Source organism: Gobius niger (genome assembly GCF_951799975.1).
Source record: "Gobius niger genome assembly, chromosome: 10".
NCBI lineage: Eukaryota > Metazoa > Chordata > Actinopteri > Gobiiformes > Gobiidae > Gobius > Gobius niger.
Window position 1 is genome coordinate 24,006,134 of NC_136861.1, and position 26,553 is coordinate 24,032,686.

At 40.3% G+C, this 26,553-nt stretch overlaps 4 protein-coding genes across 4 annotated transcripts; 3 read left to right on the forward strand and 1 right to left on the reverse strand.

The window, feature by feature from the left end:
• Positions 1-39: 39 nt before the first annotated feature.
• On the reverse strand, positions 40-4,927 carry nup85 (nucleoporin 85). The gene is made up of 19 exons (XM_079563986.1): positions 4,782-4,927; positions 4,343-4,433; positions 3,728-3,884; positions 3,583-3,653; positions 3,457-3,500; positions 3,302-3,371; positions 3,098-3,219; positions 2,898-3,032; positions 2,210-2,332; positions 1,920-2,051; positions 1,740-1,843; positions 1,583-1,666; positions 1,447-1,512; positions 1,219-1,370; positions 1,021-1,138; positions 840-940; positions 591-742; positions 287-388; positions 40-192 (listed from the first exon to the last, which is right to left on the reverse strand). The coding sequence occupies exons 1-19, from the start codon at positions 4,812-4,814 to the stop codon at positions 94-96; spliced, it is 1,956 nt and encodes a 651-aa protein (XP_079420112.1). The 5' UTR covers positions 4,815-4,927; the 3' UTR covers positions 40-93.
• Positions 4,928-5,564: 637 nt separating this feature from the next.
• Positions 5,565-8,629, forward strand: LOC306969535 (small ubiquitin-related modifier 2-like). The gene is made up of 4 exons (XM_079565172.1): positions 5,565-5,684; positions 6,219-6,350; positions 6,532-6,603; positions 8,040-8,629. The coding sequence occupies exons 1-4, from the start codon at positions 5,664-5,666 to the stop codon at positions 8,100-8,102; spliced, it is 288 nt and encodes a 95-aa protein (XP_079421298.1). The 5' UTR covers positions 5,565-5,663; the 3' UTR covers positions 8,103-8,629.
• A 1,902-nt stretch (positions 8,630-10,531) lies between these two features.
• LOC306969572 (jupiter microtubule associated homolog 1-like) lies at positions 10,532-18,817 on the forward strand. The gene is made up of 5 exons (XM_079565235.1): positions 10,532-10,723; positions 13,145-13,281; positions 16,944-17,092; positions 17,546-17,564; positions 18,327-18,817. Exons 1-5 carry the CDS (start codon positions 10,668-10,670, stop codon positions 18,476-18,478), a joined length of 513 nt encoding a protein of 170 aa, XP_079421361.1. The 5' UTR covers positions 10,532-10,667; the 3' UTR covers positions 18,479-18,817.
• A 5,632-nt stretch (positions 18,818-24,449) lies between these two features.
• On the forward strand, positions 24,450-25,480 carry LOC306969455 (uncharacterized protein). Its single transcript, XM_079565075.1, has 4 exons — positions 24,450-24,603; positions 24,690-25,007; positions 25,077-25,225; positions 25,365-25,480. Exons 1-4 carry the CDS (start codon positions 24,534-24,536, stop codon positions 25,452-25,454), a joined length of 627 nt encoding a protein of 208 aa, XP_079421201.1. The 5' UTR covers positions 24,450-24,533; the 3' UTR covers positions 25,455-25,480.
• The last annotated feature ends 1,073 nt before the right edge of the window (positions 25,481-26,553 follow it).

Consider the following 26,553-nt stretch of genomic DNA (forward strand, 5'->3'; position numbering starts at 1 on the left):
ATGATTTTCAAAAGTTTTATTAACAATGTATCATTTGAATACTGGAATATGTACAAAATATATCAAAAAACAGCTTGTGTTAAGATATGATCATTATGCCTCAACTGTTCCCTCTTTGACAATGGCCAGGGCTAGATTTCTGGCCAAAGCAAGTCTGAGGAGCTCTACTTTGGTCACTTCAATTTCGTCATCCTGAAAAGAAAAAGGTTCCTGTGAATTGAAGCATTGTAATGTACAAACGCTGCACTACCAGGGGTTTGTATAACAAAAGAAAAAGAAAGATTACCTGCATGGGCTGGCCTGGGCTGGGTGCAGTCTTGTTCAAGGAAGATGTAAGCTCCTCTAAACAGTACATGAGCTCATATGTTTGATCGGCTGAAAAGATCACCTGAGCAACAAATAAAAACAAGCAAAAGAGTGACAAATTCGTGGAAAAGAAGTTCATCTTTTAAACAAACATGTTTAAGTATGTTCTCTCTCGTGGCTTATAAGGACGATTACTGAGATAATCACAATGAAACAAATAATTGCAAAATTAAAATAATCTATTCTACACAAACACGTGAGTGAGTGTGGTTTTAAAAACAAACCTCTGTTTGCTCAAGCAGTGGCAGGGCGTCAGTCAGCAGGGTCATCCAGAAGCTGCGGGGAGCGATCTTTGCCGTCATGAGAGAAAGCAAGAGCTTAGCTGCATCTGCAAATCTCTTCTCTCCATAGAGCTTATGAAACTCGCGGTATTTTCCTTCGAGAACAATAGAACAATGCTTGTGTCAGACAAAATAACAAAAATGCAATCTGTTTCTTGACATGTAAGTAATGTGTGTGATTTGTGCCCATACCAAGAAAAGTCAGTCTGTCACTGAGAAGCATTGCGGGTCCCAAATTATCAATCAGGTCCAGATCAGAGAATGTTCCCTTAGTGCAGTAATCCTGTAAGAACCTGTGAGAAAACCATAATATTAGCAAAGATCAGCACAACAGCTCCATTTGTCAACATGTCTTTATCCTTTGTTAACAGACCTTTCTGAAATAAGCGTGGCGAAAGCAGCATCCTTGGCCCTGATGCTCCAGGACAGTGCAGACCCCAGACGGTTGTTCCTAAGTGCTCGCATGGCCATGATCTTACAGATGCTGCGCACTATCCAAGAGAACTTAAGCTTAGTCACAATGGTCTGAGTGTTGACAGGGCATGTGTTGGAGGTTTGGGGAAAGCGTTACCTTGCTCTGACATTTGCCTCTGTTCACAGATCCTGAGAACCTTCAGGGCTTTGCGCTCAGTGTCTAAAGGAACACGCTCAATCTGCAGCTCCAAGTAAACACGTCCAAACTCTGGACAGTGGTCAAAGTAGTCCACAGCCAGCTGCCATAGGCTATTTGTCAACATGAAACATATTGTCAACCAAATAATTGCATCTATTATTTGATTATGCAAACAAATTAAAATACCTGTGATGAGTAAACAGGCCTGAAGCGTACTCCAGGAGCAGGAACTCCCTCAGGTTGGAGCCAAAGCTGAACAAATATAAGAGTTGAATGGCTAGTATAACTTTCTAAGACAAACCGAGTACCCAGGTGCACTTACTGCAGATTGTGAGACGTGAGGAGATTGCAGTGATCCAGGAGGTCGGTCAAATGGGCCACAAACCACCAGTTGCTCAGGGCAAAGCTGTGAGATTCAAGACACAAGTGAATTAGAAAAGCAAAGACAGGAAGTATATTCATCTATAAATTTGCATTACCTGCAATCTTTAATGACTTGATGGATGTCAAACTCAAAAGCAGCCAACAAGATGCTGTCAAGAGGTTCTGTGACACTTGTTTCCATAAACATGGACAAACTTGTCTAGAGAATGCATAATAAGCAATATTACTAATAAATATGTATGAGATAAGAGTTATACATATTAGTTTAATGTTACCTGAGCATAGAAGTGTAACTCTGTGGGCTTGACAGTGGGATGCATGTAGAGCAGTCTTGTGACCAGAAAGTGATACCAACTGCTCAGCAAGTTCTTGTGCTCGAGGATCGTATCGACATCTCCTGATAAGATCTACAGCAGAATTTAAAGTATATTGTGTTTCTTAAAGTGACATTTCACATGTTTTAGTTATAGGTTCATTATCAGCATGATGGACAAGAGTCCACAGTGTAATAAAACAAACATTGGGTAAATGCCAACACCAGAAATAAAGCGGTTATGTAACTGACTTTGCAGATAGTCTCCAGATGTTGATTGCTGGCAAACGAGTTGTCCTGAAGGCAGCGCTCGATCTCCTCGTGCCAATGTCTCCACTTCACATCAAATTCTGTCAATGTTTGAGTGCCACTTGGCTAAAGAACAGAGAAACATTAATGTTCCAAAGTGTACAATCATGTTTATTCATACAAACCAGAGCACAAATGTGTGCAACGAAGAGAGGAATCAAGTTAGAAAAAAGATCATATGATCAGGAAAATTATCTAACTGTAATTTGTTGTAAGTATTGCAATTGCAATTAGATTTGCCGTAAAAAAAAATATAAACGAAACAAGATTGATTTTACTGATTTGAAAGAAAAGTGAAATAAGAATTGTAAAAACACATTCCTTTCGGTTTGTGATTTGACAATTGCACCATTCCACATGTGATAACGTATTGATTGTGATTTCATTGTGCAGCCATAGACTCCATAACAGTTCAGATTGTAAAGTCCCAATATAAAACTGCTGGCTGTGTATCATACCAGACCAGTGTTGTCGGGTTTAACAGGAATGGTACAAAGGAAAGGACGAGGAATATGAGTAAGAAAATTGGAGGGAAAGCGTGGGCTAGAGAAAATGGGGTGCAAGGTAAGGCAGATGATTCACTGTGGGGGAGGTGACAGTCAAAAGAACAGCTGAACGTGCTACATCTTACATTATAGAAGGGCATTTTGCTTAGCAGGGTGTCCATGAGTTTGTACATGTTCTTGGCTGCAGGTTGGCGATTGGCCTGTTTGACCAACATCTGCCTCGTTTCCTCCAACCTTCCCTGCAGCACATAACTCACCACCTGTACAGAACACAACACATTCAGTTATTTATTATTATATTCATCATAATGCCTTTAATACTTACCACATCCCAGTAGCTGTGGTGTTCAGCTGGACTCTCACTTTGGAGAACATCCCTCATTTTCACATCATCATCGGTTTTGTGCAACCTTACCCAGTCCAGGAGATGGAGTAACAAGGAGCCTGCTACTCAAAGAAAAGAGAGGTATTCCCCGTTTAGGGTCATAGAGCTGAAAATGCTTAGGGAGGGAGAGTGTGAATATCTTACCAGGAGCAGCATCAATGAACAGCACCTCACACAGATTCCAAATCAGTTCAATGGCCAAAAGAATAGACACCTGTCCTCAAACAACATAACACATTAGTAGGGATTCATTGTGACATAAGTTCAATGATAAGCCAGAGTCGGACACTTGTACACACCTGATTTTCGTATTGTGAGGCAATTTGGGCATCTTGTGAAGAAACTATCAAGCAGAAAGAATACACAGATAGTAAGATATATAAACAAATGTGCAAAAATATCCTAAAATGAGCAAGAATTCAGACCTGCAACTTGCTGAAGCTCCTCCATACAGGCTCGTATGACAGATCGATAATTTTTACTAACACTGACGAATCTAGGGATAAAAACAGAAATACTACTAACTATCGAAGAACAAATACAGGGCAGAAGCAGTAAAGATAGTCTTACTGGGGTTTCTTGTTTTTGCTTGGCAGTTCATCTCCTATAGTTTGCAGTCCAACAAAGATGTGATGTGATTCATTGAAGAGCTTGCGCAAAATCGGAGAGTAAATATCCTCGTCTTTCTGCACCTCGTGAATGAACGGAGATCCCGGCCCTTTGGCATCTAATGCAGCAGCAAAGAAATCATACATAAATATGAGATAAGGAGGGAGATATAAATGATCAGACCTGGGTAGAGTAGCCAAGATATTTACTAAAGTAAGAGTAATGTTACTCAAATCACTCAAGTACAAGTAAAAAGTAGTGACACAATATTTACTCCAATAAAAGTGAAAAAGTACTAGGAGAAACATTTTCACAGGAAATCCCATAAAAACGTATAAGAAATCAAAATTAAGTAACAAAACACAAAATACATCTATTTCACAAGTCAAAAGGAAGATTTTTCACTTTACTCCCTAGTTACTTTTTTTCTTTACTGAAGTAGAAGTAGAAAGTACAGTATGAAAAACTACTTACTAAAAATAAATTTTATTAAAAAAGTGACTTAAGTACTTGAGTAACTGTGACTGAGTACAAGTCTGAAAATGATCCTATATAAAAGGATTTGTGTGAACATACCTTTGGGCTTGAGGTGAGTTTCATAAACAAGGATGTCACCAGGACCCCAAGCAAACCCTAGGTGTTTACCTCGTCCAGCAGCAGGTATATTCTGTGGAAACAAAAGCGGACAATACATTTATTACTGAAATAAAATGAGCAAGGAGTCAGGTAAGATTGCATTATGGTGGACTGGATTGGGCTCAAAGATATAAATTAACTTTTAATCTAAGGACCATAACACAGAAACGTTTCATTCATTTAAACTATAGGCAAAACAATGTGTCGTCATTGAGAGTTGGTTTACAAGTTAAAAAAAATAACAGAAGTTGGATACTGGTTTAAAATCTGTCCAGCAGATCAAGAATATAGTGCTCTACGTGAACACGGTCCATGCTCATGTTTGAGTCCGCGTGTAAAGTGAGAGCAGTGGAGCAGTTGTTGAAAAGAGTTAACTTACAGTGACTGCTGGCTCAACATCAACCTCCTCCATGTGGGAACAATATTATCACAATATCAGAAAGCAGATTTTATTGGAACGTCAACCAAAATTGCCGCAAAAGCACTTGCTTACGCGCCACGGTTCAGTCGAAAGACCTCCGTGGCGCACAGCCATGACGCACTGGAGGGCTGCCCTCACCATTGCCTGTTTTGTGATATTTATGTTGTACAACAACTTCTCTAATCTTTTTGTAAAAAAAAGAGGAAAGAAAAGAACAAAACAAACATACTGTCCTTAAAACAATCAATTTAACAAATAAGCGGCGTGATCATTTCATGATTGACATTAACATTTTTGGTAGCAAATATTTGGCCTATGTTATTTGATATTGAATTTGGTGAGTTTCCTTCACATATGATGGTGCCTTGCCTACACCCGCGGATCAACAGCCCAGTTAAAAATAACAGAGAAACAAGATGGCCGCCAGACAAGCTGGGAAAAATCACAAGAAAATACAGCCAGAGCTGCAGCTTGTAGCCTCGTATTTCACACACACATGCGCTTGTGAAGTTCAGAAACCGTGACTGGGGCAGGTCTGAGGGATTCCTCACTCAACCAATTGTCGAGATTGATATTTTTGCCTCAATAAAGACCAAAACAACTTGTGCGCGTTCATGTGAGGCTGGGTTTCACTTACGCGCGCATTAAAGATGTTCCCGCCTACATCTAGACTGCGCTTTAGCTCACGTGACAGGATCTAACCAATCGGTCCTCGATGTTGTGGACGCGCACTGAAACATGACCGCGCACGTCCTGGCCATATAATTAAATCGTGCACGAGCACGTGCGCGTACTTGTATTCTTTGTGTGGCAGCAAAGAGAAGCGCCAAAAGAGTAACCATGGCAGATGAAAAACCAAAGGTGAGTGTTTTATCACATACTTTAACCGTTTGTGGAGCTTTGTGACAAACTAAAGTCTCAAACCCCTTTAATATCAGGCTTTCTCTTTTCGCACTGTTGAAGTTTTAAGTTCCAAAAGCCATTCCCACTTAAATAGACCGGAAGGTTTGTGAACGCGCATCCACATGCGCGCCGAATGCTTTGCACGATCACGTTCAGCCAACCAGCTGTCATCCTCAGCGTTGGCTCTGAACCACTCTGAACACAACAGTGTTGTGTTTGTGAGTGACATGTAACAAGTAACAATGTTTCTGCTGTGAAACTGGAGACAAATGTCTTGTAATGCTGAAATTACATTGGCAGCACACACATGCTGATGCATGTTTTGTTTGTATTGTTTTCAACTTAAATTGACTTGTAAAGTTGCATCTTGGAGTACCTTAATTGTGAACCTATTCCATAGTTTTGCTATATTAATGTGTCCTTTAGTGTTTTATTAATGCCAGTGAGAGGGAATTTCATGAGTGTGACCTTTTCTTCATTGACATCCTTCAGGAAGCTGTGAAGACGGAAAGCAGTGAGCACATCAATCTAAAGGTGGCTGGTCAGGATGGTTCTGTGGTGCAGTTCAAGATCAAAAGGCACACGCCGCTCATCAAACTCATGAAGGCTTACTGCGAGAGACAGGTGCACAGACCCCTCAGTAAATTCTGTCTAATTACACGCTAGATACACAAGTGTATTTGTGATTATATGGCTAATTGTTTACATTTACCTAGAAGCAAAACAATGATTCTCTATTAACTTCATTCAGTAGCCAGTGTGTGTGACCTGCTTGAACAAAGCTTTCGTCTCGTTTTTTTCCCAGGGATTGTCAATGAGGCAAATCAGGTTCCGGTTTGACGGGCAGCCAATAAATGAGACGGACACACCATCACAGGTCAGTTGAAAGCACTGAAATTGATTCTTCAATTTAGTCATAATTCTCACAACAATGTGGAGTTTTCAATCAGGTTTCTGCTGTTTGAACCTTGTTATAGGGGTTGCATAGGGACTTTGGGTTTGCTGTAACATTTTGCCAAGTTTGCTGAGAAACAATAATTTCTTATTTCTTCTAAAGTAATTCAGAACTTTGTTTATTTATGGTGTTCACGGGTCTGCGTTGTTGGATTACATAAAATAAGTGTCCAAATTGTGCAGTGCCTGTTGCGCATCATTCAATAACAATACTCTCAAACTAACCCTGTATTAAAAACCTAATCAGCATCATGTGAAATAAATTTGAGGCACAGTCACCCCGCCAAGTGAGGCGTTTTTTTCCTAAGTCACTTTGCAAACATTGGCCACTCCAGTATTTCAGCTGATCGCTTCAGAAGTAGGCCTGTCAGTGTAACAAAATTTGAAGTTCGATGTCTTGAATCAGGAAAATATTGCTATAAACTATATTATATAAGACCTTAAAATGCCACAGAAACTAACTCAAAAGCTTAAAAAATAAGCTTTGTTTGAAAAAGTACTTAAACTTCGATTATCCCACAATGAATTTACCTTGCCAGCAAACTGAATTATTTGTGAGTTTACAAACGCACGAGAACCCATCTTGAACCGCTCCCGCCTTCACCGTTCAGACAGAACCGCAATTGGTTCTGGTCGAAAAAAACACTAATTAACAAAGCAGTGATCTAAAAAAAACACGAGGTGCTGCAGCACACAGCACATACACACATAACTTTCTTAAAAACGAAACATTGAATGGCTTTGTGATGTTCTTGATCCAATCCAAACGTGCGACCTCTCCCCGAGCGATTCAAGCCGGCGCGGCCCCGGATTGATGTCAGTGCAAATGTCATTGGCGCTGGAATATCAATCTGGCTCTTGCTGGGTTAACAACAAACATGAATTACAATGAAACACAACTTACTTTGGGTAAATAATTAAGTACTGAATTAGAAAAATGGGGAAATGCAAGTAAATGTAAATATTGAGGTCAAAAATGTATTATCTGTCATATAGTAATTATTGTGACGGCTCTCATCAGAAGGTTATACAAATCTGCCAAAAAACGATGTTGTTTGCTATGGCTGCCCACCATGAGAGAATAAGCAGCTGAATATTGTTTAATTTTCACATTTTTTTTTGCCAAATGCATTTGTTGTGCACGGAAGAGACATCTGCACAATGAAACATTTGTAGTTCTCTAGGAATGTCTGTAGGCTGAAACACACATTTGATTATCAAATAGTTCCCAGTTCAGGGCACACTGACATGTGAAACTCATGTATATGATAAATGATGATTATACTAAAACTGCCGACAGGCTTAGGCTATAGTTCTTTAAAACGGTGTCATTGAAATAAACATTTGTCTTTCTTGCAGTTGGAAATGGAAGATGAAGATACAATTGATGTTTTTCAACAACAGACAGGAGGCTTCTTTTAAAGTGCATCAGTTTCTTTCTCTCCTCTGACCTCCATTTAAGCTCAATAGCCACATCATTCAATATCTTTTTATGCAGAACAAAATTTGCAAGGCCAGCCTGCTGTATAGTATTATGATTTTTTCTTTATGTTTCCATGATGTACATAAAATGTCTCTACAGTCTATTTTGTTTTGCTGTATTGTTGCTCCTAATGAGGGCATATTCTCAAAATAAATAGGTGGTAATTGTTCGAAAATGTAACATAACAATTGCAACATTTGGTTAAATTGAGCCTCGTTGTGGCCTGACATCGTTTCAGCTTCCTTTCAGTAAACTTTAGATAAAGTACGAGAATGTGGATTGTTCTTAAGTTTCTTTTGTTATTTGATTTATTATATACATTTTTATCTGGCAGTGGTTGTTTGAAATGTTTTCATTATTATAATATAATAAGACCAAACTTTTACTATGGAAGGTCTCTGGATGTTAATGTTAACATCTGTGCTCTCCATTGTGTTTCTTGTTGAAATAAATATTTCCTTTTTCAGAGTTGCATTGTATTTATTTATAAGTGACCCTTGAATTCATGACTGCATGGCCTGGAACAAAGGGGTTTGCAAAATACTAATGCAACCCTAAGTGTTAAGTCGCGTGCAGCTGTATTTTGATCACTTCTTTGCACCCCTCTTAAATTGTGATGCACAGTGCCCTCCCTGTCAGTTTGTTCTGGAACTCCAATGAAAAATGTATGTTAAAGTAATGGTGATTTTACATGAGAGAATCCACACTGAACATACTTGTTAAAGCCTCTCAGTGAGATCACCATTATGGGTTTGATTGATTAAAAGAAATACCAACAATTAGTTTACATAGTTGAAGCAGGAAGAAATTTAAATAAAAATGGAGACCAATAATCATAAAATTACACAGCTGTTTTTCTAATGTTTACAAGGCTGTTTTTGTTGCCATTTTTTTCCCTTTTTTATGACGCCTAAGAATGTGTCTTAATTATGGTAAATGGTCTCAACTTGTATAGCGCTTTTCCACCTGCATTAGGCACTCACAGCACTTTACAGCAAGGGTCCACTCACCCATTCATACACCAGTGTACACAGACACTGGAGGCAAAGGTGAAGCCCAAGGACACAACGGCAGTGTGCACCTTCAGGAGGCGGGATTCGAACCCCCAACCTTCCGATCATGAGACGACCCGCTATTTTTCCATTATATAAAAGTAATGTTCAATGGCCGAAAGCCAGTGGTGGCATTATTTGATTGAGTAAAGAAATTAAACAAAATGTGCTTAGTGACCAGATTGTGATAGTGAAACATTGTGTTTGCTGCACACATGACCAAAGGTAATTAAAGGCCCTATACCTGATTTTTTGATTGTAAATAATAAAAGGGGAAGCCACTAAATTACAATGTTAGTTGTGGTCCCAACTCATTCTTAACATTCCTAATATATTTGTAGCATCCAAATTCGTTACAGAAGCAGGTTTATAGGCACATTTCACAACTTGCAGGGTCACGTTTCAGGGTCACTGTCACAAAAAGGCTAGAAAAATAGCCCGAAAGTTCATAAATTTGATTGATTGTTTTATAGTTTGATGCAGGCTGTTTTCTGCACAAATATTTGAGTTTACAATACACTAAAGGAGGACAAGAAATGTCATTCCATTTCTGTAAGTAAAATCAGGTATAGCTCCTTTAACTTTCAAATGAAAAATGCTGCTTCTGGCATGTGGCACTGATGGAAAACCTGGACAGATCTTACTGGCTATAAAAATGGGACAAGTCAATGGTTTTGGAGAAATAAGGGGATGTGGGAGGAGGGTTCATAACTGGGACGGTCCCAGGTAAACAGTTAATTACATACATTGCATTTGTGTACATGAAGTTATTATTATTATTTATTTTTTTAACACAAATGTTCATACAGGAGTCAGACATACCGACATAAATCAAACATAAAATCATACATAAATAATCCATCCATCCATTTCATGTCCTTCAATAGTCATAGTACTTTGTTACATTTACGCAAGCAACCTTTCTCAGAGATTGTAATTTATCACACAATACTTTATTTCTGCTTGAGTAAAATTATAATGATTTTAATATAATAATTGTGTGATTTGTAATTACACAGTGATATATACACGTATAAAATATTTAAAGATTCACTGGGAAATGCCACATGCAGTTCTGTCCTGCCTTTTCTCTGGGGATATTAGTAATTGCTGTACCAGTCCTTAGCATGTGGCTGAGAGCTGCCCTCAACTTGACAGCCGACTGCTACCTCCCCCTCCAATGAGGAAGCAGCTCGGAGGTTTGTCGCCTATCAGAGCGTTGGTCTGGAGCACCGCGTCCAATGGGGTCCTCGGATCCGCGGGTGGGCGGGCCCTCCGCGTTGGCACCGCAGAACCAGCCGCTGTGGTCGCCTTTTGCGCTCCTCAGTGTCGGGTGGAGTCTACATCCCTTCGCATCTCCGCACCGAAGGACTACCACATTTTTTCTATAGTTTCCCCCCCCCCAACCCCCCCTCTCCATTCAGTGTTTGTCAGCGCCAGGAGCTCGCAGAGATGACGACCACCACCACCTATCAAGGCATGGATCCCGGCTCCAAAAGCAGCTCCAGGTAATGACAGGCAGAGAAACCTCTCACGCAGGAACAAAAGAAGTGGGATGCGGTCGAGCCCTTTTTCTTTTTTCTTTGGGGCTGAACGCCTCCTTCTCCCTGCGTCGCGTTTGTGAGAGGAAGCCCGTGCCGCCCTGCCCGCTGGTTGGTTTTTTTTTTTTCTTCAGACTGGCAGGGGATTTTTCTGGCTTTAGCTGAACTGATCCACCGCCAAGTTGCTAATGAAGTTAATCTTACTGGGTGCCACGGCCCCTATCCATCACGTCCTTAGATGCGCAAAGTTATAGGCTGGCCATGGTGTCGGTATGAAGTTCAAGATTAGAAAGAATGTGCCGCCTGGGGAGAGATGCTTTTCTGTCTGATGACTGACTGGAGAAACTGGCCAGCAGCTCATGAGCAGCTTTTAACTTTTCAAGACGCACCTTAAATCAAGCGGAAATATGCGCCTCCCCATCGCTTCACTTGTACTTTGATGATGTGCGCCAACTTTGAGGCTGACTGGGGTCTTGTCACGTCTCGTGCAAACTCTAGGCCCACGCTTTTCTGCCCTGAAGCACACAAGTTGACTCATGATTGTAAAAAAGACAACCCTTATAGGACCAGTCATCCTTTGGGCATGCGGTCATTGGGTTTTCAGTAAGTGATGCGTCTCTCGTCTGCGCGCCTTCCCCCTTTGCGGTGAAAACAATGCAAAGGCGAGCACCGAGGCGGAGGTGCAGATCGCCAGTGTTAGTGTTTGTGTTTGTATCTATATATTTTGTCAGGACTGTGTTCGGCTGGGATGATCTTGTCAAATCTCGGTCAGACCAGTCGGGATGTCGCGTGCTGTTTGTCGATGCTGCTGCGGGGGCTTGGGTGGGGGCTCTGGGTTTAGCTAAGCCTTGTAAATCTTCCCCTTAGCCCCTATTGCTCCTTAACCCCTATATTTGGTCTTTTCCTGGTGCTTTTTAAACCCAAACCTAAGGGGCTGTGTTGCTTAGACCCCAAACTTGAACTGAACTGGGCTAAAAAATCCATATAGGCCAATGCAAACCCTGCTGTGCCCTGCCTGGTTATTATCAGACATACCATCTCATGCTGTGGAGATCAGCTTAGCTATAACATTTCCTGCTCCACCTGAGTCGTGCTGCCTCATTATTCAGTGCTTGCTCATTTATATTGTTTGCTTTTTTCCCCCCCTTCATTTTAGGGTGGGGCTTGCTGTCTGTGTGTCAGCTAAAATCCTTTTCTACCCCAATCTATGTGGAAATCATGAGCTCATCCTCTGGCCGGGAGGTGAAGTCTGGTTTAGACATTAAGCTCTGTCCTCATAGCCAAGTGTGACAGACTGTAGCCTTTAGTATCTATTGGGAATTGATAGGACATTCCTGTGTGTGTGTGTGTGTTTTTTTTTAATATAGCCAGCACTGCTGAAAGCTAACTAGCCTTTTCTGGCCCTCGTCCGCCTGTCTAGCCCTCGGACAGCTGCTCCATGTGTCAGCTGGTGGCTTCGGGAGTGTGCTGGAGACAAAAAAAAAAGAGGGAGGGGTCCGGCAAGGGGCTATGCTATAGCCTACATCAGCCCCTCTTTGCTCTCACTGCCCTCGAGCATGGCCAGGAAATAATGGTCTCCTTATGTTTACTATTTTGGAAGTCGTTGCTTTCTGTCTTATTTGTTGTGCGCTGTAGTAGATTTGAACATTATAGAAGATGACCTAGACTTGCATAACGTTCACCTTGAATGGGACATGAAGACTTTTTGAGATCCAGTTGGCAACGGGGAAGTCCCTGTGAGTCTGAATGTGTCACAAAGAAATCTCTCCATGGATTGACTTTGCAGCAGCTATTAACAATTCCAACAAAGTATTCTTTCATTTGTCAGCTGAACAATGTGAAGAAAAGATTGCAATTTATGATATCTTGAATACAACAATACAACAATATTCTTGCTCTAGTTTACTAAACCGTTTCTAAACCGTTCATTCAAATAAAGTTAAGAAAAATCATACATTTTTACTTTCATCAAATTGTGTCAAAACAAGATGAAAGTCAGAACCATAAAGACGAAGGTTTAGATGGAAGACCTCAGTGATTTTGCAATAGTTTGGCGATTTATGGTGCCGAAACCCATGAATAGAGATTTGTAAAAGTCTCTGAAATCAGACATGAGAGACATCAATAGTTGAGAGACTGACCTTTGAGAGCTCAATGCGTGCTTTGAGCTTCTTGTCAATGCAATGTTTAAATAAAGGGTGGGGTGCAGTAAGATGAACACTGCAAGTAGCTCTAGGCCTGTTTTTGTTTTGTCTATTGATTTTGGTGCCTATTATGCAGCTCATCATGGGGGTGTGACACAAGACCATGTGTTTTTGAGCAGGGTGTGGGGGCAACAGTCAGTGAATGGTATTTTAATGTTTTATTTATAAATCTATTTATTACCAGGGTACTGAGGCCGCCCGGTGGAGAGACGAGCCTCTCCTTTGGCTCAGAAGAAAGCTCTCCACGCAAGAACAAGATGGTCTCCAATATCTTTGCTGAACCTGACGACCCGCATGCCAATCGAAGGACTGAGCCGCCAAGTAAATTCACTTTTTATTAATGAAAACACATCAAATTGTAACTTTTATTATTAAAGCTCCTGCACCCGATGTCCCACTTTCTCAAACAGACTCTTTTCTAGCTCTCCAAAAAAGCCCTCCTATCCTGTTGTTCTCACACACACATTTATATCATTTTCACACCGCAATGCTAAGTTTACCACCGCATAGGGGCAAATCCAAGTGTGTCCTTTAATTTCACAATCCGATGAAAAAGAGTAAATGTTTTTAGTCCCGGGCCAGGATCTTTGAATTCTTTATGATAAGATGCTGATCAGATTCTTTACAGGTACTTTTACTGTATTGCAAATAAAATGTTAGGTACATGGTGGGAAGGTTTGATATAAAGCTACGCTCTTTAGGTAAAAATGTCACGGGATGAAGTAGAAAAACACAGCTGGAGTGAATTGCCCGCAAGTGTAGCAGCCAAAAGCCCTGGAGTAAAGGCATATAAGGGTAATTTGAAACTTTGCTTTGTAGCATGCCGATGAGAAACAGTCCCGTGTGGAAAGAAATGGGTCAGTTGGATAAAATATGTGGCCTTGTGGAGGTGATTTTGGATTCTTCTTTTGTAGATAACTCGTGTAAAAATTAATAAGTACTCTGAGTTCCTTTTCCCACATTCTCGTGTTGTTTAAAAAGGTAAAGCATGAGCACCGTAAAGGAATTTGCAGGAAAAGTCATGTTTTTTTTTCTCTCCTAAGCCCATGCAATAAATCTCCTGGTATGCGGACAGTGAAGTATTTACCCTAAAATTATTACATTTCATGCCACCGGGGAACTCCTAAGAGTGGTTTTCTCGATCGCAAACTACAGGGCAGGCCTCCAAAAAGACAAGGCCACTTACCATTCAGGTCTTTTGGAATGTGCTGGTGCAGTTTCCGTTAACACAACATAATGTGCAAAAGGCAGAATTTTAGGAAGGCTATGAACAATGAAAATCTGTGCGGAAATTGTAGAAAACAAGACTCCTATAGTACCATGCCACACTCGTAATACAAATTGATTTGAGCCAGAATATCACTGAATCTCCCAAAAGGATTTTAAGTCTTAGTTTGGTGGTACGCTGGCTGAATGGCTACCACTACTCGCAGCAAGAAAGTCTCTGGTTCAATTCCCAAATCATGTGCCATAGGGTAGACCTCCTTCTAGTTATTCCTGTCCATGAACCTAGCTCAAGATAAGGTTAGCATTATTTTTTATTTGCGCCCCCATAGGAAAATTGTCCTCCACATTAGGCCGTGGTTCAGTGCTGCTGGAACAGTGGGCAGCCGCAGCGAAGCAACTGGAGACCAATCTCCAGATGTTGAGCTTGTGTTTAGAATCATCTAGCTCAGGGGTGTCCAAACGTTTTTGCACAGAGTGCCTGTTGAAATGTACACTGTGTGGAGGGCCGCGGATTCACGGTCTCTGCAGTCAAATATTCAACCGGGTGTGTTAAAGCAAGATTTAAACAACACTTTTGTTTTGGCTTGGAACCTCAATGCAGCTCTGTCTCACAATAAAATTTTAGTTATTGATGCTTTTAAAACAGTACTAAGTAACTTGTTTACCTTAATAAATCCTTTTGGTAGTCCCTCTGGGGGTAATACAAGTGTTGATCAGTTGATTGGGAGGTCTTTCATCTCCCCCTGGTGTCTATGGTCAGAAAACCACCCTTGCAACTTTCACTGCTCCAATCACGAAGAAGAAGCTAGCACGCTAATGAGCAAAGCTAGCTGTGGGCTAGCACCACTTTAGCAGTATTTTCAGCCAAGCTTGAGTGGAAAAAATTCTCTCCATTGTGTAATTGGGTTGTGGCACAATGTACAATTTTCCTCTCTCCCTTTGTCTTTTCTGTCAGCGTAATATTTACTCTCACGGACAGTTAATCAGACACAACACCTGCAATGGCGCTAGCGGCATAAGTTACTTAGTTCTGCTTTAAGTGAAATGAATTAACTTGCAGTAAAAAAAAATTGCATCTCCGGTGATGTGTGCTAAATCACTGGTGCCACCAAAAATTAGTCTGAGGGCCGCATTTGGCCCCCAGGTCGCATTCTGGCGGATTAATCCTGTACATGTTTTTGGTTGATGGGGGGGGGGCTAACCACCGTGCTACCAAGATCTTCAGATGCAATTGCGATCATCTACTCCTGACAGATTACCCCGAGGCATTGTTTGAGGTTGAATGGTTCAGCGACCGTAAAGTCTGCATATACAAAATTAAAAAAAGTTGATTCGTAAATAATTAATTGATGTAGTGTAATTGCTATACTGTGATCTAGTTCCTCATTAGTGACCTTTTCAGAACAATACGTCAGACTAATCACTTCCTTCTACCTGAACACTCATCCATCTGCTGTTTGTCTTCACTGTCCGCATAATTGATCCTCTGGCTGTAATAAAGGGGCACTTGTCGGAGTTGAACGATAGGCTCTCTCAACATTTATGATACACTCCAGTCCATTAACAACTGTGTAACTCCCTCCGCTCTTACCCCTCTGTTGTCTCCTTGGACAAAAGGCGCTCTGTCCCATCTCTGACATAGCTGGCATTCAAGACCATGACTGCTGCTGCTACCTTATGTGGCTTGTTCACTCTCAGCCTCCACGCAACAGGGCAAACATTAGATTTTATAGCCATTTTGTTGATGGATAGGATCGCATGGCTATTGTTACTTAAGAAGTTTGATTGGTTTGTTTTCTTTCTATTCTATGCAGTCGATTCTTTTCAGTAATTCATTGACATTTTAAAGGTTTTTTTTTTTTGTGTGAATGCGCTGCTGTGATCTAAGCAGACTTGGTGCCCCGCTGTGATAAAACACGGGTTTTTTTTTCCTCTGGGCAGCTCTGTTACTAATTGGATTAGTGTCCATATGGTATGAGTCTGCTGCTTTCTGTACGGCTTACTCACGTTTTGTTTTTAGTCTCTAAAAGATCCGGTCTGGCTTCAGATGTAATTGTTGTAACGTTAAAAGTGAAATGAATGCAGAAGTGGCACTCATTTCTTTAATATTTAAAATATATGTATTTATATATTTTTAAAGAAAATAGATTTGGCACAATCATTTTATGCAGCAATAAGCTCACTGGCATAATCCTTCCCTTAAAGCCATACTGAGTAGCATTGACTTCATTCTAACTGTTCTTATTGGATAGAAAAATGCGTCTTTAGTGTGAGTAGTTTCTCCTCCTCAGCCCTGACTGGCGTCTTTAGCCCCTTGTTTGCGGGACATCACCAGCTGGAGAAGTAGCAGCTTTTCTTGGACTACCTCTTCCAGATGTTATATTTTGATAACCCAGTGTCTCCATGTCCTGCTTTTGTCATGTTTGTGTTTGCTCTTGCGATGTAGATACACAGCCTGGAATAATCCTCAGTGTGGCTTTGAAATTGCTGTGTGACCAAAGCTGGATTTACTTGACTCTTAAGTGAAAACTTCAGGTCAACTTTGAGCCAGTTGTGACTAAAATCACCTCACTACAGGCAAACACAATAGTTTACTGGTGGAAAAAGGGCATGTTATAGAAAAGTTTACAAAACATTGTCAGTCACTATGGCAATATGTCCGTTTGATAACTGAGGTACTCTATGCCCCCGATCGAAAGTTAAGGCCTCTCTGTTTTTAAATGTCATATTAAACTCCGTCCTCTGTCTTGTTTTAGCTGGGCCCGCTACAGGGACTCTCTGTGGTGAGCCCTCTGCCCCTCTGAGACGGTGCCAACAGCCTATTCTTTTCCCCAAGAACCCGCAACCTGAGCTCACCACCATCCACAACTCTGGAGCCGCCCTGGTGTGGAGACAGAGGCAACAGGTAAACCCCTCCCATCACTGCTCATGTGAAGAAATGCAATTTGTCTCACAAGTGTCCGTGTAAAGTATGTTAATCTTAAGTTGCCAAAGCAATCGATTCAACACATTTTTTGAATGGTTAAAGGCTCACAAAGGGCGTCTATTACTGTGAGAAAAAAACAGTTTGAAACCCATAAATATGTAGATCACCGTTTTTATTAGTGTTGGGGTTAATCCCGTGTGGGAAAAAATAGTACCTCTGCTTTTTAGATTGATGCAAAATCCTAATACAACAAGTATATATTTCTTATGCTACATTCCTCCTACTTCCTACTAAAGTTGTGTGCTTTGTCTTGGCATGAGTCAAAGCAGAAGTTAATGCTTCAGTGAGTACAGTTAGGCCATGTGATCTCCAGGTGTTTGTGTATTTAAACATGAGTCTATGATATCTGACTTTGTTTTCTTTTGTCTACAGGAAAATGGCCAATTCAATGGTAAGTATCATGATCTCTTGAGCAGCATATAAAAGGGTTCTCAGTATCAGTTCCACTCCCAGTATGTCTAAACTGCACAGCATGACTTTGATTATTGAGTTACCACGCCGAATGCCTGGTGCAGCTCTTTCACAGATTAATAGGTAATTCAACTCAGCCTGTATTTACAGAGCAGTGTTCCAAAACACAAAATGGACACATCACTAAAATGAATGTCATGGGGCATTGATGTAGCTGAGTGACTGTCTCAAGAGACATTAGATAATCAAAGCATGCTCTTTCTTCTCATATTCCATGCTTGTACAACATGGAGATCATATTCAACATGGCATTTTGTTTCTTTTATTATCTTAAAGCAGTACTAAGTAACTTGTTTACCTTAATAAATCCTTTTCGTAGTCTCTCTGGGGGTAATACAAGTGTTAATGGGATGATTGGGGGGGGACTTTCATCTCCCCCTGGTGTGTCTGGCCACAAAACCACACTTGCAACTTTGCCTGCACCGGGTCGGAGCCACCTAACAGGCAAAGCTAGCTGCGGGCTAGCGCCACTTAAACAGTATTTACAGCCAAGTCTTTTCTGTCAGCATAGTATTTACTCACAATTAATGAGTAAAAAACAGTAACATGCAGTGGCGCTTATGGCCTCTAGGGGCCTGAGTTACTTAGTTCTGCTTTAAACCGTCTTACAATGACATTGAAGAGTTCAACTGTGAATTGGGCTTGTAGAACCACACAACACTGATCTTTGTTTGTTTTGTAGACAATCCTGATGAAGTAGAGGGTGAACAGGACGAGCAAGAGCAGCCAACCCAACAAAAGGAGTCGCCACAGCCCTCTGACCCGTCGGGAGGAGCATCCGCTGGGGGCAGAAGAAACCCCCCTGGAGGCAAATCCAGCCTCATCCTGGGTTAAGGCCAATCTTTTTCATTCAAATGCTTTTTTATTTTTTAAAGATATCACCCACCTCTCTATCTCTCTCCTATTCGTCACCTCTACCCACTTCCACTTGTGCGTTCTTGCCCCCAGACCTTTTGTTTTAATCCTTTTTTCTATTAAAAGATGAAAAAAAAAACTGTTGAAAAAGGCACTTTATGTATTTCCTGTCCTGTTACATTCAGCCCCATCCTGTAGCGCATCACGCCTGCTGGAAAAGGCATGCTTGTCTCACATTTCTCCCTTATTGTAAATGATAAAAGATACAAAAAATACGAAAAGATTTGATGCGTGGATTTCTAAATACAATAAAGATTGATATGAAATTCTTGTGTAGGACTTTTTTTCTTTCGAGATAATGGAAAGTATCGTAAGTTTGACCTCAAATCTACAATCCAGCCTAGTTGGGTCATATTCGTGTGCAGTGGAGAGGAGAGAACCGGAGGCGTTTATAAGAAACCCAGACTTTGTGACTGGACGATTGCCCAGCCCAAGTAATCACAAGGGGCAACAGCCAACTCTGTCAGATGAGAAATATCACCATTCGCTGTACTTTTCCTGCGTTTCTCCCAAGTGTGTGCGTGCCATTTTTCTGGACATCTTTCAAACAATTGCTACGAGTTTGCAATGAAATCATATACACGCTTTGATAGCACTGTTTCAACTTCATTGGCTTCTTTGGCTTTATAAGGAAATGTGTGTCAAATGTAAGTGTCAAGCCTCAACAATCCTCTTGGCACTCGTTTACACTGCCCGGCCAAAAAAAAGGGTCGCGCTCAAATATTTAGTCGGGCTGCTTTTAGCACTGATTACGGCACTATGCTGCAATGTTACAAGTTTCATTTCCATCCACTGTCGCATTCATTTATTTAAAATCCTCTATTGAGTTGGAAGACCTCACAAAGCCGTCTCCAGCACGTCCCAAAGATTCTCATTTAAGCTCTGAACTGTGGCCAATCCAAGTCTGAAAATAATGTCTCATGCTCCGTGAACTCCTCTTTCACAATATAATATGCCCCCGTCATCAGGGAAGACGGAAATTTATAGATGGAATAACCTCATTCAGTGTATAAGTAGTCAGCTGACCTTATTCTTCAGGAACATGACCCAAGACCTGGCCAACTGCAGCAAACCCAGATCCAACTTTATAGCTGGATAATTCATAAGTGTATGTTAATAATCTATTGCAGAGGGTAGAGCAAATATTTATGTCTGTATTAAAATGCACAATTAAATGACCACTGTTCTCCATCTCCCAATGTGTGAAATGCTGATGTTTAAAGTGCCAGTGATTTGACTTTACAATGACTTAAGCATCAAAGGCTGTCTGCAGTGATTTGTCGTTAAATGGGGTCTCTTTAAGCTTCTTACCGACGGTCTAAGAGGGTCTAGAAGGGAGATCATCTATGTTAAATAAAGCTTTATGTAAATCTAATCCGAGATCGAGTAAATCTTTATTGATTAAGAGCTTAGGTATCACACACTGCAGAAACAACAGGAAGTCGTGATATTTTTATCCTAGACTCGAGCGTGTAGATCTGCACTCACTTGCACTGCAACAACTGTGACCCATATATGATAACAATGCACTCAGTGGGAAGGAAGTCGTTATGTTGAAGTCTCGTATAGCTTACTAAAATGTTCAGATTTACTTATTAGGCTTATTTAAAGGCTGTATCTTTCTGCATCATAGCAAGCAATGTAATATACCACAAGGGCTAACGTTTTAAGAAGAAATATGATAATGTTTAATTAGGAACCGTGTAGAAAGTCTGTACCAGTTGAAAATGTATGAATGTGGTTTTAGTTTCTGCTTGTGGATAATAAAGCGCACACAGTCCACTGCCCTTTCTGCACATACAGTAGGCCTGTCTATGTAGGCTTCTAGATCAAGTAAGTCACGATCTGGGAGGCTACTGCAGTGGAGTGTAAAGCGAGATGTGCCACACCACTGCATTTCAGCCCTCATCTGCCATCGACTCGAAGGCATGCCGAGGTCACTCCCGATCAGGAAAAGAGCTTCCTGCCCTGGAGAACTGCCAGGATGCTGGTGTGCTGTGAATGAACGCTCGAGTTCACCGAGTATCCAAAGTGAGGGCTATTGCAGTAGCTACTGTAGTTGGAGATTCTCAGGAACAGTACGAAGCCACACTAGTGAGGGAATCTAAACAAAAGAAGTATGTTATCAAGCGTTCACAATTAAGTTTGTTATTTATTAAGTAAATTAAATGCACTGAATAAACCTCCCAAAGACTTCATGAAGTAGGTTAATTATTTGAACTGAAGTGAACGAAGAATGAGATCAGTAACTAACTCTTTTATAGGCAACATACATGTGGGTAATGCAGCCTTTGTCTCAGCACAGAGTGGCCTGTGCTCTACCCTGGCCACCCCCTAGCAACGCCCCTGATCCATGGATAAAATCTCTAAATGTCCGAAGATCTTATGCTGTATAATCGTCAATTTGAAAGATATGGGCAAACAATAAAAAAAAATAAAACAGTTTCAAATCTCCCATTGATTCTTCTCTTAATCTTTCTAGAAAGGATTACCATTTTCCTCCCCCAGAGCCATATGCCCAGCTATTTAACGGGTGTGTAATGAATGTTTAAGGCCACGCCACACATTTGCAACTACAGACTATTGACATAATCATTAAAGCATGTGCAGCCCAGATGAGGCCATGTGTGTCCCGGGGGAGCTCTGAAGCGCCGGATATGAGGCCAGAGCAGGGATTAGGAAATGAGTGGAGTCATAGAAACAGCTGATCAATATGGCCTCCACACTCCTGCTTTGACTCAGCACAGGCTTTTAGGTATGACTATATTCTGCTTTGAGAGATGCCAGTGTATGAAAGTTGGTGGTAAAGCAGGCAGAGTTATCTAGCTTCAAATCAGTTGCTATATAGTTCACAATATAATATTGTCCCTCACCACTTACACATTACCACACTTGAAACAAGAACTGTAAATATAAGGCGTTTAAGCCTTTTCAGCAAAATCCAATCGAATGCAAACAGTAAAAGTGAGCACTGCACCAGAGAGAGGCAACGTCAGAATCCGGACCCAAGATCATTTTGAGAAATATGATCAAAGCTCCTACAAAAACAGTGAAATTATAGTTTTTTAACAAATTCTGTCAATGTTAAAGTTAACATCTATTTGAGTTGGGAAAAAAATGTCCTGCCACCAAGCAAACTATACAACACACTTAAATCTGTATTATCATGTTTTTAATTATTTAAACGCCGCAAAATTGTCTGTCTTCCCCCAACAACTCGACGCATTACTTTGATTTCAGAACATATTTTACACACTTTTTTTTTTACACTTATTCCACCTCTGCCTGATGTATAGTTAGTTTTTCAACAATAAAATACATCCATGGACTGGGTTTATTACATTACTTTTTCCAGCTATGGACATTTGTCGAGCTGCTAAGTTTTCATCACTTGAGGTCTAAACAAATAATGTAAACTAAACTTTAGTGAATAATGCTTTACTTTGGTGAGACCAGAATTTGCTTCATCAAAACAGCTTCCACCCTGCCACAGCCCCAAACAGGAAGTAATGCTGGCAAAATGACAAGGAAAATTACCTTGGCAACAATGTGGGGACTGCTGTTACCCCATAGTTTTTTTCCACACTGGAGATAAACCTAAATATTACTCAAAAATAAGGTTCTTTGTATAAAATGAGGTTCTTTTGTATCTCTGCCATTAGAGGCCTGTGTTCGGGTTGTCCCATGGAGAGATGAGCAGATTTAATTTTATTGATCACTGGATTTTAATGTTATTGATGTGGTGACAACTTTATGGATTTATTGAGGTTTTGTAAATGGGGGCTTTCAACATTGTGCAGCTGTTGCTTTGTGGATGTTGGCAGTGAGATAACATGGCGTGACCTTTTTATTTTTAGGCTAATTCCTTTACCAATCCTCTACTGAAATGCCCTCTACTCTACCATGATGGAAAATTCTTGGATGAGTGAGAGGCCAATAGAGGTAAATAAAGTATCTTATGAATAAAACAAACTTTAAAAATATAGCCTGTAATAAAAAAATAAAAATAAAAAAAAGACAGAATAGCAGCAGTAAATCTGACAAACGGTAAATTCAAAACACTCTGTGGGCCTATAGGCTACAGCTATTTGCCTAATATGACACTTGTGTTTGTTGATGTCCCGGTATGCCTCTGTCTGATTTGCATGTTGTTGTTTTGTCCACTCACTGAGTCTCAAAGCTCAGATTCATTTCCTGCAGTTCGTTTTGGTGCCACCTGAGGGCGGAGTTTACTCGCTCTTCTCTCCCTCCGATACTAATGAGTAAACTTTTCACCTACTTTTCATGTGGGTCAAATTTCTGCTGCTCCGCGAAAGTAGAGTGTGGCAGATGCAAAACAGTAAAACTAATTCACTATTTGTTTGAGGGCCTAAAGCAGGGGTACTCAAAGTGCGGCCTGCGGGCCTTATACAGCCCTCAGACCAATTTTCGGTGGCCCTCGGACATCTTGTTGAATTGGCTCATATTTCCAGAGACTTTTTACTGGAATTACTGCAAGTTTCCTTATTCCACACAATTAGAACATCAAAACCTAACACCAGAGCTGACATTATGGTTCTAAGTCTGAATAAAGTGTGGGGTGAACAGTTTGCATACATATATATATATATATATATACAGTGGGGGAAAAAAGTATTTGGCCAAAATCCAATAGAATGTCTATGTGAAACTGACCAAATACTTTTTTCCCCCACTGTATATATATATAAACTTATATATAAATGAATATTATATATTGTCGACATGACACCTGTTCTGTTTATATTGCCCGCCTTCACCTTTTGGAAGATGTCAGCAGGAGTCAGTTCTACTGTATGTGAGCCATTCTTTGCTTGTTTACTAATCTTTGCACAGGGTGGTGGGTTATGGACCCCTGTTGATGATAAGCTTGTCGCTTTTTGGGGTGTCCATTTTCACAATGTAGCATTGCTTGATGGTTTATAAGTTGAATACCTGATTGTATGTGCAAAATTGTGAAATAAACTGAACTAAACTACACCTCTCACTACGCTGATCACTGATGTTTGCCCCTCACACAGCATACACTTTTTCATCACAGCCCACAATTAAAAAGTGTGGACACCCCTGAACTAAAGTTTCTTCACACTTTCCTCACTCTTGTGTTTAGTGTTCAATTGTTCACATTCATTTGGAACATTATTTAGCTTTTTACAATATCTGTAGAAGGCTGCTTAGTTGGTGTGGGATAAAGAAACCCATTTTGTTGTTAAAGATGTTTAATTTATTAGCTGCTTAAAATTTAAAAAATAAACAACTTTTAGAGGATGTAAATAAACATGCAGAAAGAGTGCTTTGTTTTTTCTTTTCTCTCATAATGTGTTCCCTTCATGTCCTGTCAATCACAGCAAGTGTAAGTTTCACAGTAACAAGATGCATCAAAACTAATACTGAGTGGGATAAAATAAACATTTACATAAAACATTTACTTCATTTTGAATTGTGAAAGGGGAAAACACCATTTGGAATCTGAATTTTTGCTAGGACTGACAGTTTCTTTATAACCACTTCCTTCATCAAAAGTATGCCACCAGACAAACAATCGTTGTTTTTGAAAAGTCAAAATGACTAGAATGTTTTTATTATTACTATTATTATTATTATTATTATCATTATTATTATTGTTATTATTATTGGGCTAACACCATTCTCAAATTATGATGGCTTTTGGCTTCTTTTGGCAGATTAAATAACATATTGATTGTGAGAGCAGGGTGAACAGTGTACAACATTCCTGTGACAAGCTTGATGGGGGGACATTTAACTCTTTACTGAAAATGTAATGAAAATGTTAATGAAAGCAATTAAAAACATCTTCAAAATTGTGAGGATCAAAACAAAGAACTCTTACTTCCTTCAAACTTCCTTTGGTCACATGGTAGAGAACATGGTGTGGGTTTTAAGAGCCAGACGTCTGTGCTGAAATTTCATAACTCGAGGTGACAGTGAACGCAACATGTCTGCAGCGTGTCTCCGACTTCTCACAATCTTCTGCATCTGTGTCTCCACGACTTTGTGCAGCAACGGTGAGATTACACGGCATGATCTCAGATTGTAAATTGTAAATATATTATTTAAACTCTTATTTATTCTTATTTTTCTTTTTTTTAAGTGGTGTGGAAGAACACAGGAGAGTCCATCACTATCCAATGTAAATACAAATCTGAAGCTAACTCGATTTCATTGAAGAAAGGGCTGAAGAAAGACCAGGATATTTTCTACAAATCCAAAAAGTCAAGCAGAATAAACTACGCTGATGAAACTAGACACCAGATGCATGAAAATGGTTTCCCCAATTTTGATATAATCTTAAAGAACCTGACCAAAAATGACACTGGGGCGTACTGGTGTATGGGCACAAAGATTAACAAAGATACTGGAAACCCTGAAGATGTTCATGGAGAAGGATCTGTGCTGCTGGTTGTAACAGGTGAGGCTAAAGCAACAAGATTTCTAGCAGCTGGCTTGTTATGGGTTCACTTCAAGTGTTGTCTCTTAGATTCTATTGCTGGGGTTGACAAGTCTACAGCTGCAGCTCGACCGTGCAACCCGGCGCCAAACCAAAACCTGGTGGTCATATCTGTGGTCATCTCAGCTGTCGTGCTGCTCACCATCCTCATAGCTTTGCTCCTGTTTGTGATCCGAAAGGTAAACTTTGCAGGTGGTGGTGACTCAAAAACATGAGTGGAATTTCAGGGGGGGCTCAACTATGTGGGTTTCTTTATGTTCCAGGCACTGTTGTTGCAGCCCTGTTTGTGTTAATGACAATGACCATTGTTTTGCCTAGGTGAAGTATCAGCGTGTTGAAAATAAACCAAGATCTGCTCCTGTTAATGATGTGTATGAAGACATGCGGGGCACCATTAGACGCTCATGAACTACAAAAACCACCACCATTTCCATTTGAGAGACTGGACTAGACGGCACACGGGAGCACTCGCCGCTATGGCATAACAAATGCCACAGGTTTGAAATGACAGATTGAAGCATTGACTCAGTGTCTATAACACGTCTTACTCATCTATACTGTCATTAATTTTTTTTTTAAAGGCCCATGTTCTTAAATGTGCGCTCATACTGTTAATATTGTACATATTATAGGCTATTACTTACTGTCATTTGCAGTCTAGTATATTTTATTATTGTTAAAATAAACTCATGAATCAACATTTTATTGTCCACTTGTATGCCTTTTATTTATTTATTTGTTTGTTTATTTATTTATTTATACACTAATTTACTTATTTATTCAGTCAGTTTGTTGTTTGGTTTGTTCACAACAAACAAGTACAAATGTAACACCGGTATATCCTTTTCCTGTTTACAAATCAATATTGTCTTTGATGGTAGATAGATCATAGATCAGTGTCTTTCAACCACTGTGCCGTCTGGTGAGCCGTAGGAAAATATCCACTTTCACCTAGTTGGTCTAAAAAATATTTTTTTGAAAACAGATTCATTATTATCCACAAATGATGTCGAGTGTCTGTGCTGTCTAGTGATCGGCCGAGTAACCATGTAATACACCTGCATATCAGTAAGTGGAAGCAGGCAGCTAATTTCTCTGAGACAAGAGAATTTGTGATGAGATGTGGCGGTGACAGTGGCATTGTGACTAGCAAGACTATACGGTGTTCTAATTCCAGACACTTTGATGAGAAACCACTTTATATTGTGAAAATAGGCTACAGAGTTTCATTTTTTTTCTTTTGTGCTGCCTCATGATTTTTTCAAGGGGAAAAAAAATGTGCCGTGGCTCAAAAAAGGTTGAAAAACACTGTCATAGATATTGACACAGAATTACAGACACATTTCTATCAGTCAGTCCGAGGGCAGGTGTGGCTTACCAGGCTCACCAGGGCTGGGAAGTGAATGAATAATACAAAGTAAAGTCCAAAAAGTGCTATCTAAACCCAATGCAATACTATTATTCGAAAAAAGTATTGTTACTGTTACTAATTCAGCCCCTGCTACCA

What these genes read in the sequence shown, in the direction of transcription:
- LOC306969535 (XM_079565172.1), top strand. Translation starts at nt 5,664, where the DNA reads ATGGCAGATGAAAAACCAAAG. An exon ending in AGGCTTACTGCGAGAGACAG is followed by an intron (nt 6,351 to 6,531) that starts GTGCACAGACCC and finishes TTTTTTTCCCAG; the next exon opens with GGATTGTCAATGAGGCAAAT. An exon ending in AGACGGACACACCATCACAG is followed by an intron (nt 6,604 to 8,039) that starts GTCAGTTGAAAG and finishes TCTTTCTTGCAG; the next exon opens with TTGGAAATGGAAGATGAAGA.
- LOC306969572 (XM_079565235.1), top strand. Translation starts at nt 10,668, where the DNA reads ATGACGACCACCACCACCTATCAAGGCATGGATCCCGGCTCCAAAAGC. An exon ending in GGCTCCAAAAGCAGCTCCAG is followed by an intron (nt 10,724 to 13,144) that starts GTAATGACAGGC and finishes ATTTATTACCAG; the next exon opens with GGTACTGAGGCCGCCCGGTG. An exon ending in TCGAAGGACTGAGCCGCCAA is followed by an intron (nt 13,282 to 16,943) that starts GTAAATTCACTT and finishes GTCTTGTTTTAG; the next exon opens with CTGGGCCCGCTACAGGGACT.
- LOC306969455 (XM_079565075.1), top strand. Translation starts at nt 24,534, where the DNA reads ATGTCTGCAGCGTGTCTCCGACTTCTCACAATCTTCTGCATCTGTGTC. An exon ending in TGTGCTGCTGGTTGTAACAG is followed by an intron (nt 25,008 to 25,076) that starts GTGAGGCTAAAG and finishes GTTGTCTCTTAG; the next exon opens with ATTCTATTGCTGGGGTTGAC. An exon ending in TCCTGTTTGTGATCCGAAAG is followed by an intron (nt 25,226 to 25,364) that starts GTAAACTTTGCA and finishes TGTTTTGCCTAG; the next exon opens with GTGAAGTATCAGCGTGTTGA.
- nup85 (XM_079563986.1), bottom strand. Translation starts at nt 4,814, where the DNA reads ATGGAGGAGGTTGATGTTGAGCCAGCAGTCACT. An exon ending in GTTCATTGATGCTGCTCCTG is followed by an intron (nt 3,220 to 3,301) that starts GTAAGATATTCA and finishes TTCTTTGAGTAG; the next exon opens with CAGGCTCCTTGTTACTCCAT. An exon ending in GCCCAGGCCAGCCCATGCAG is followed by an intron (nt 193 to 286) that starts GTAATCTTTCTT and finishes TTTTCTTTTCAG; the next exon opens with GATGACGAAATTGAAGTGAC.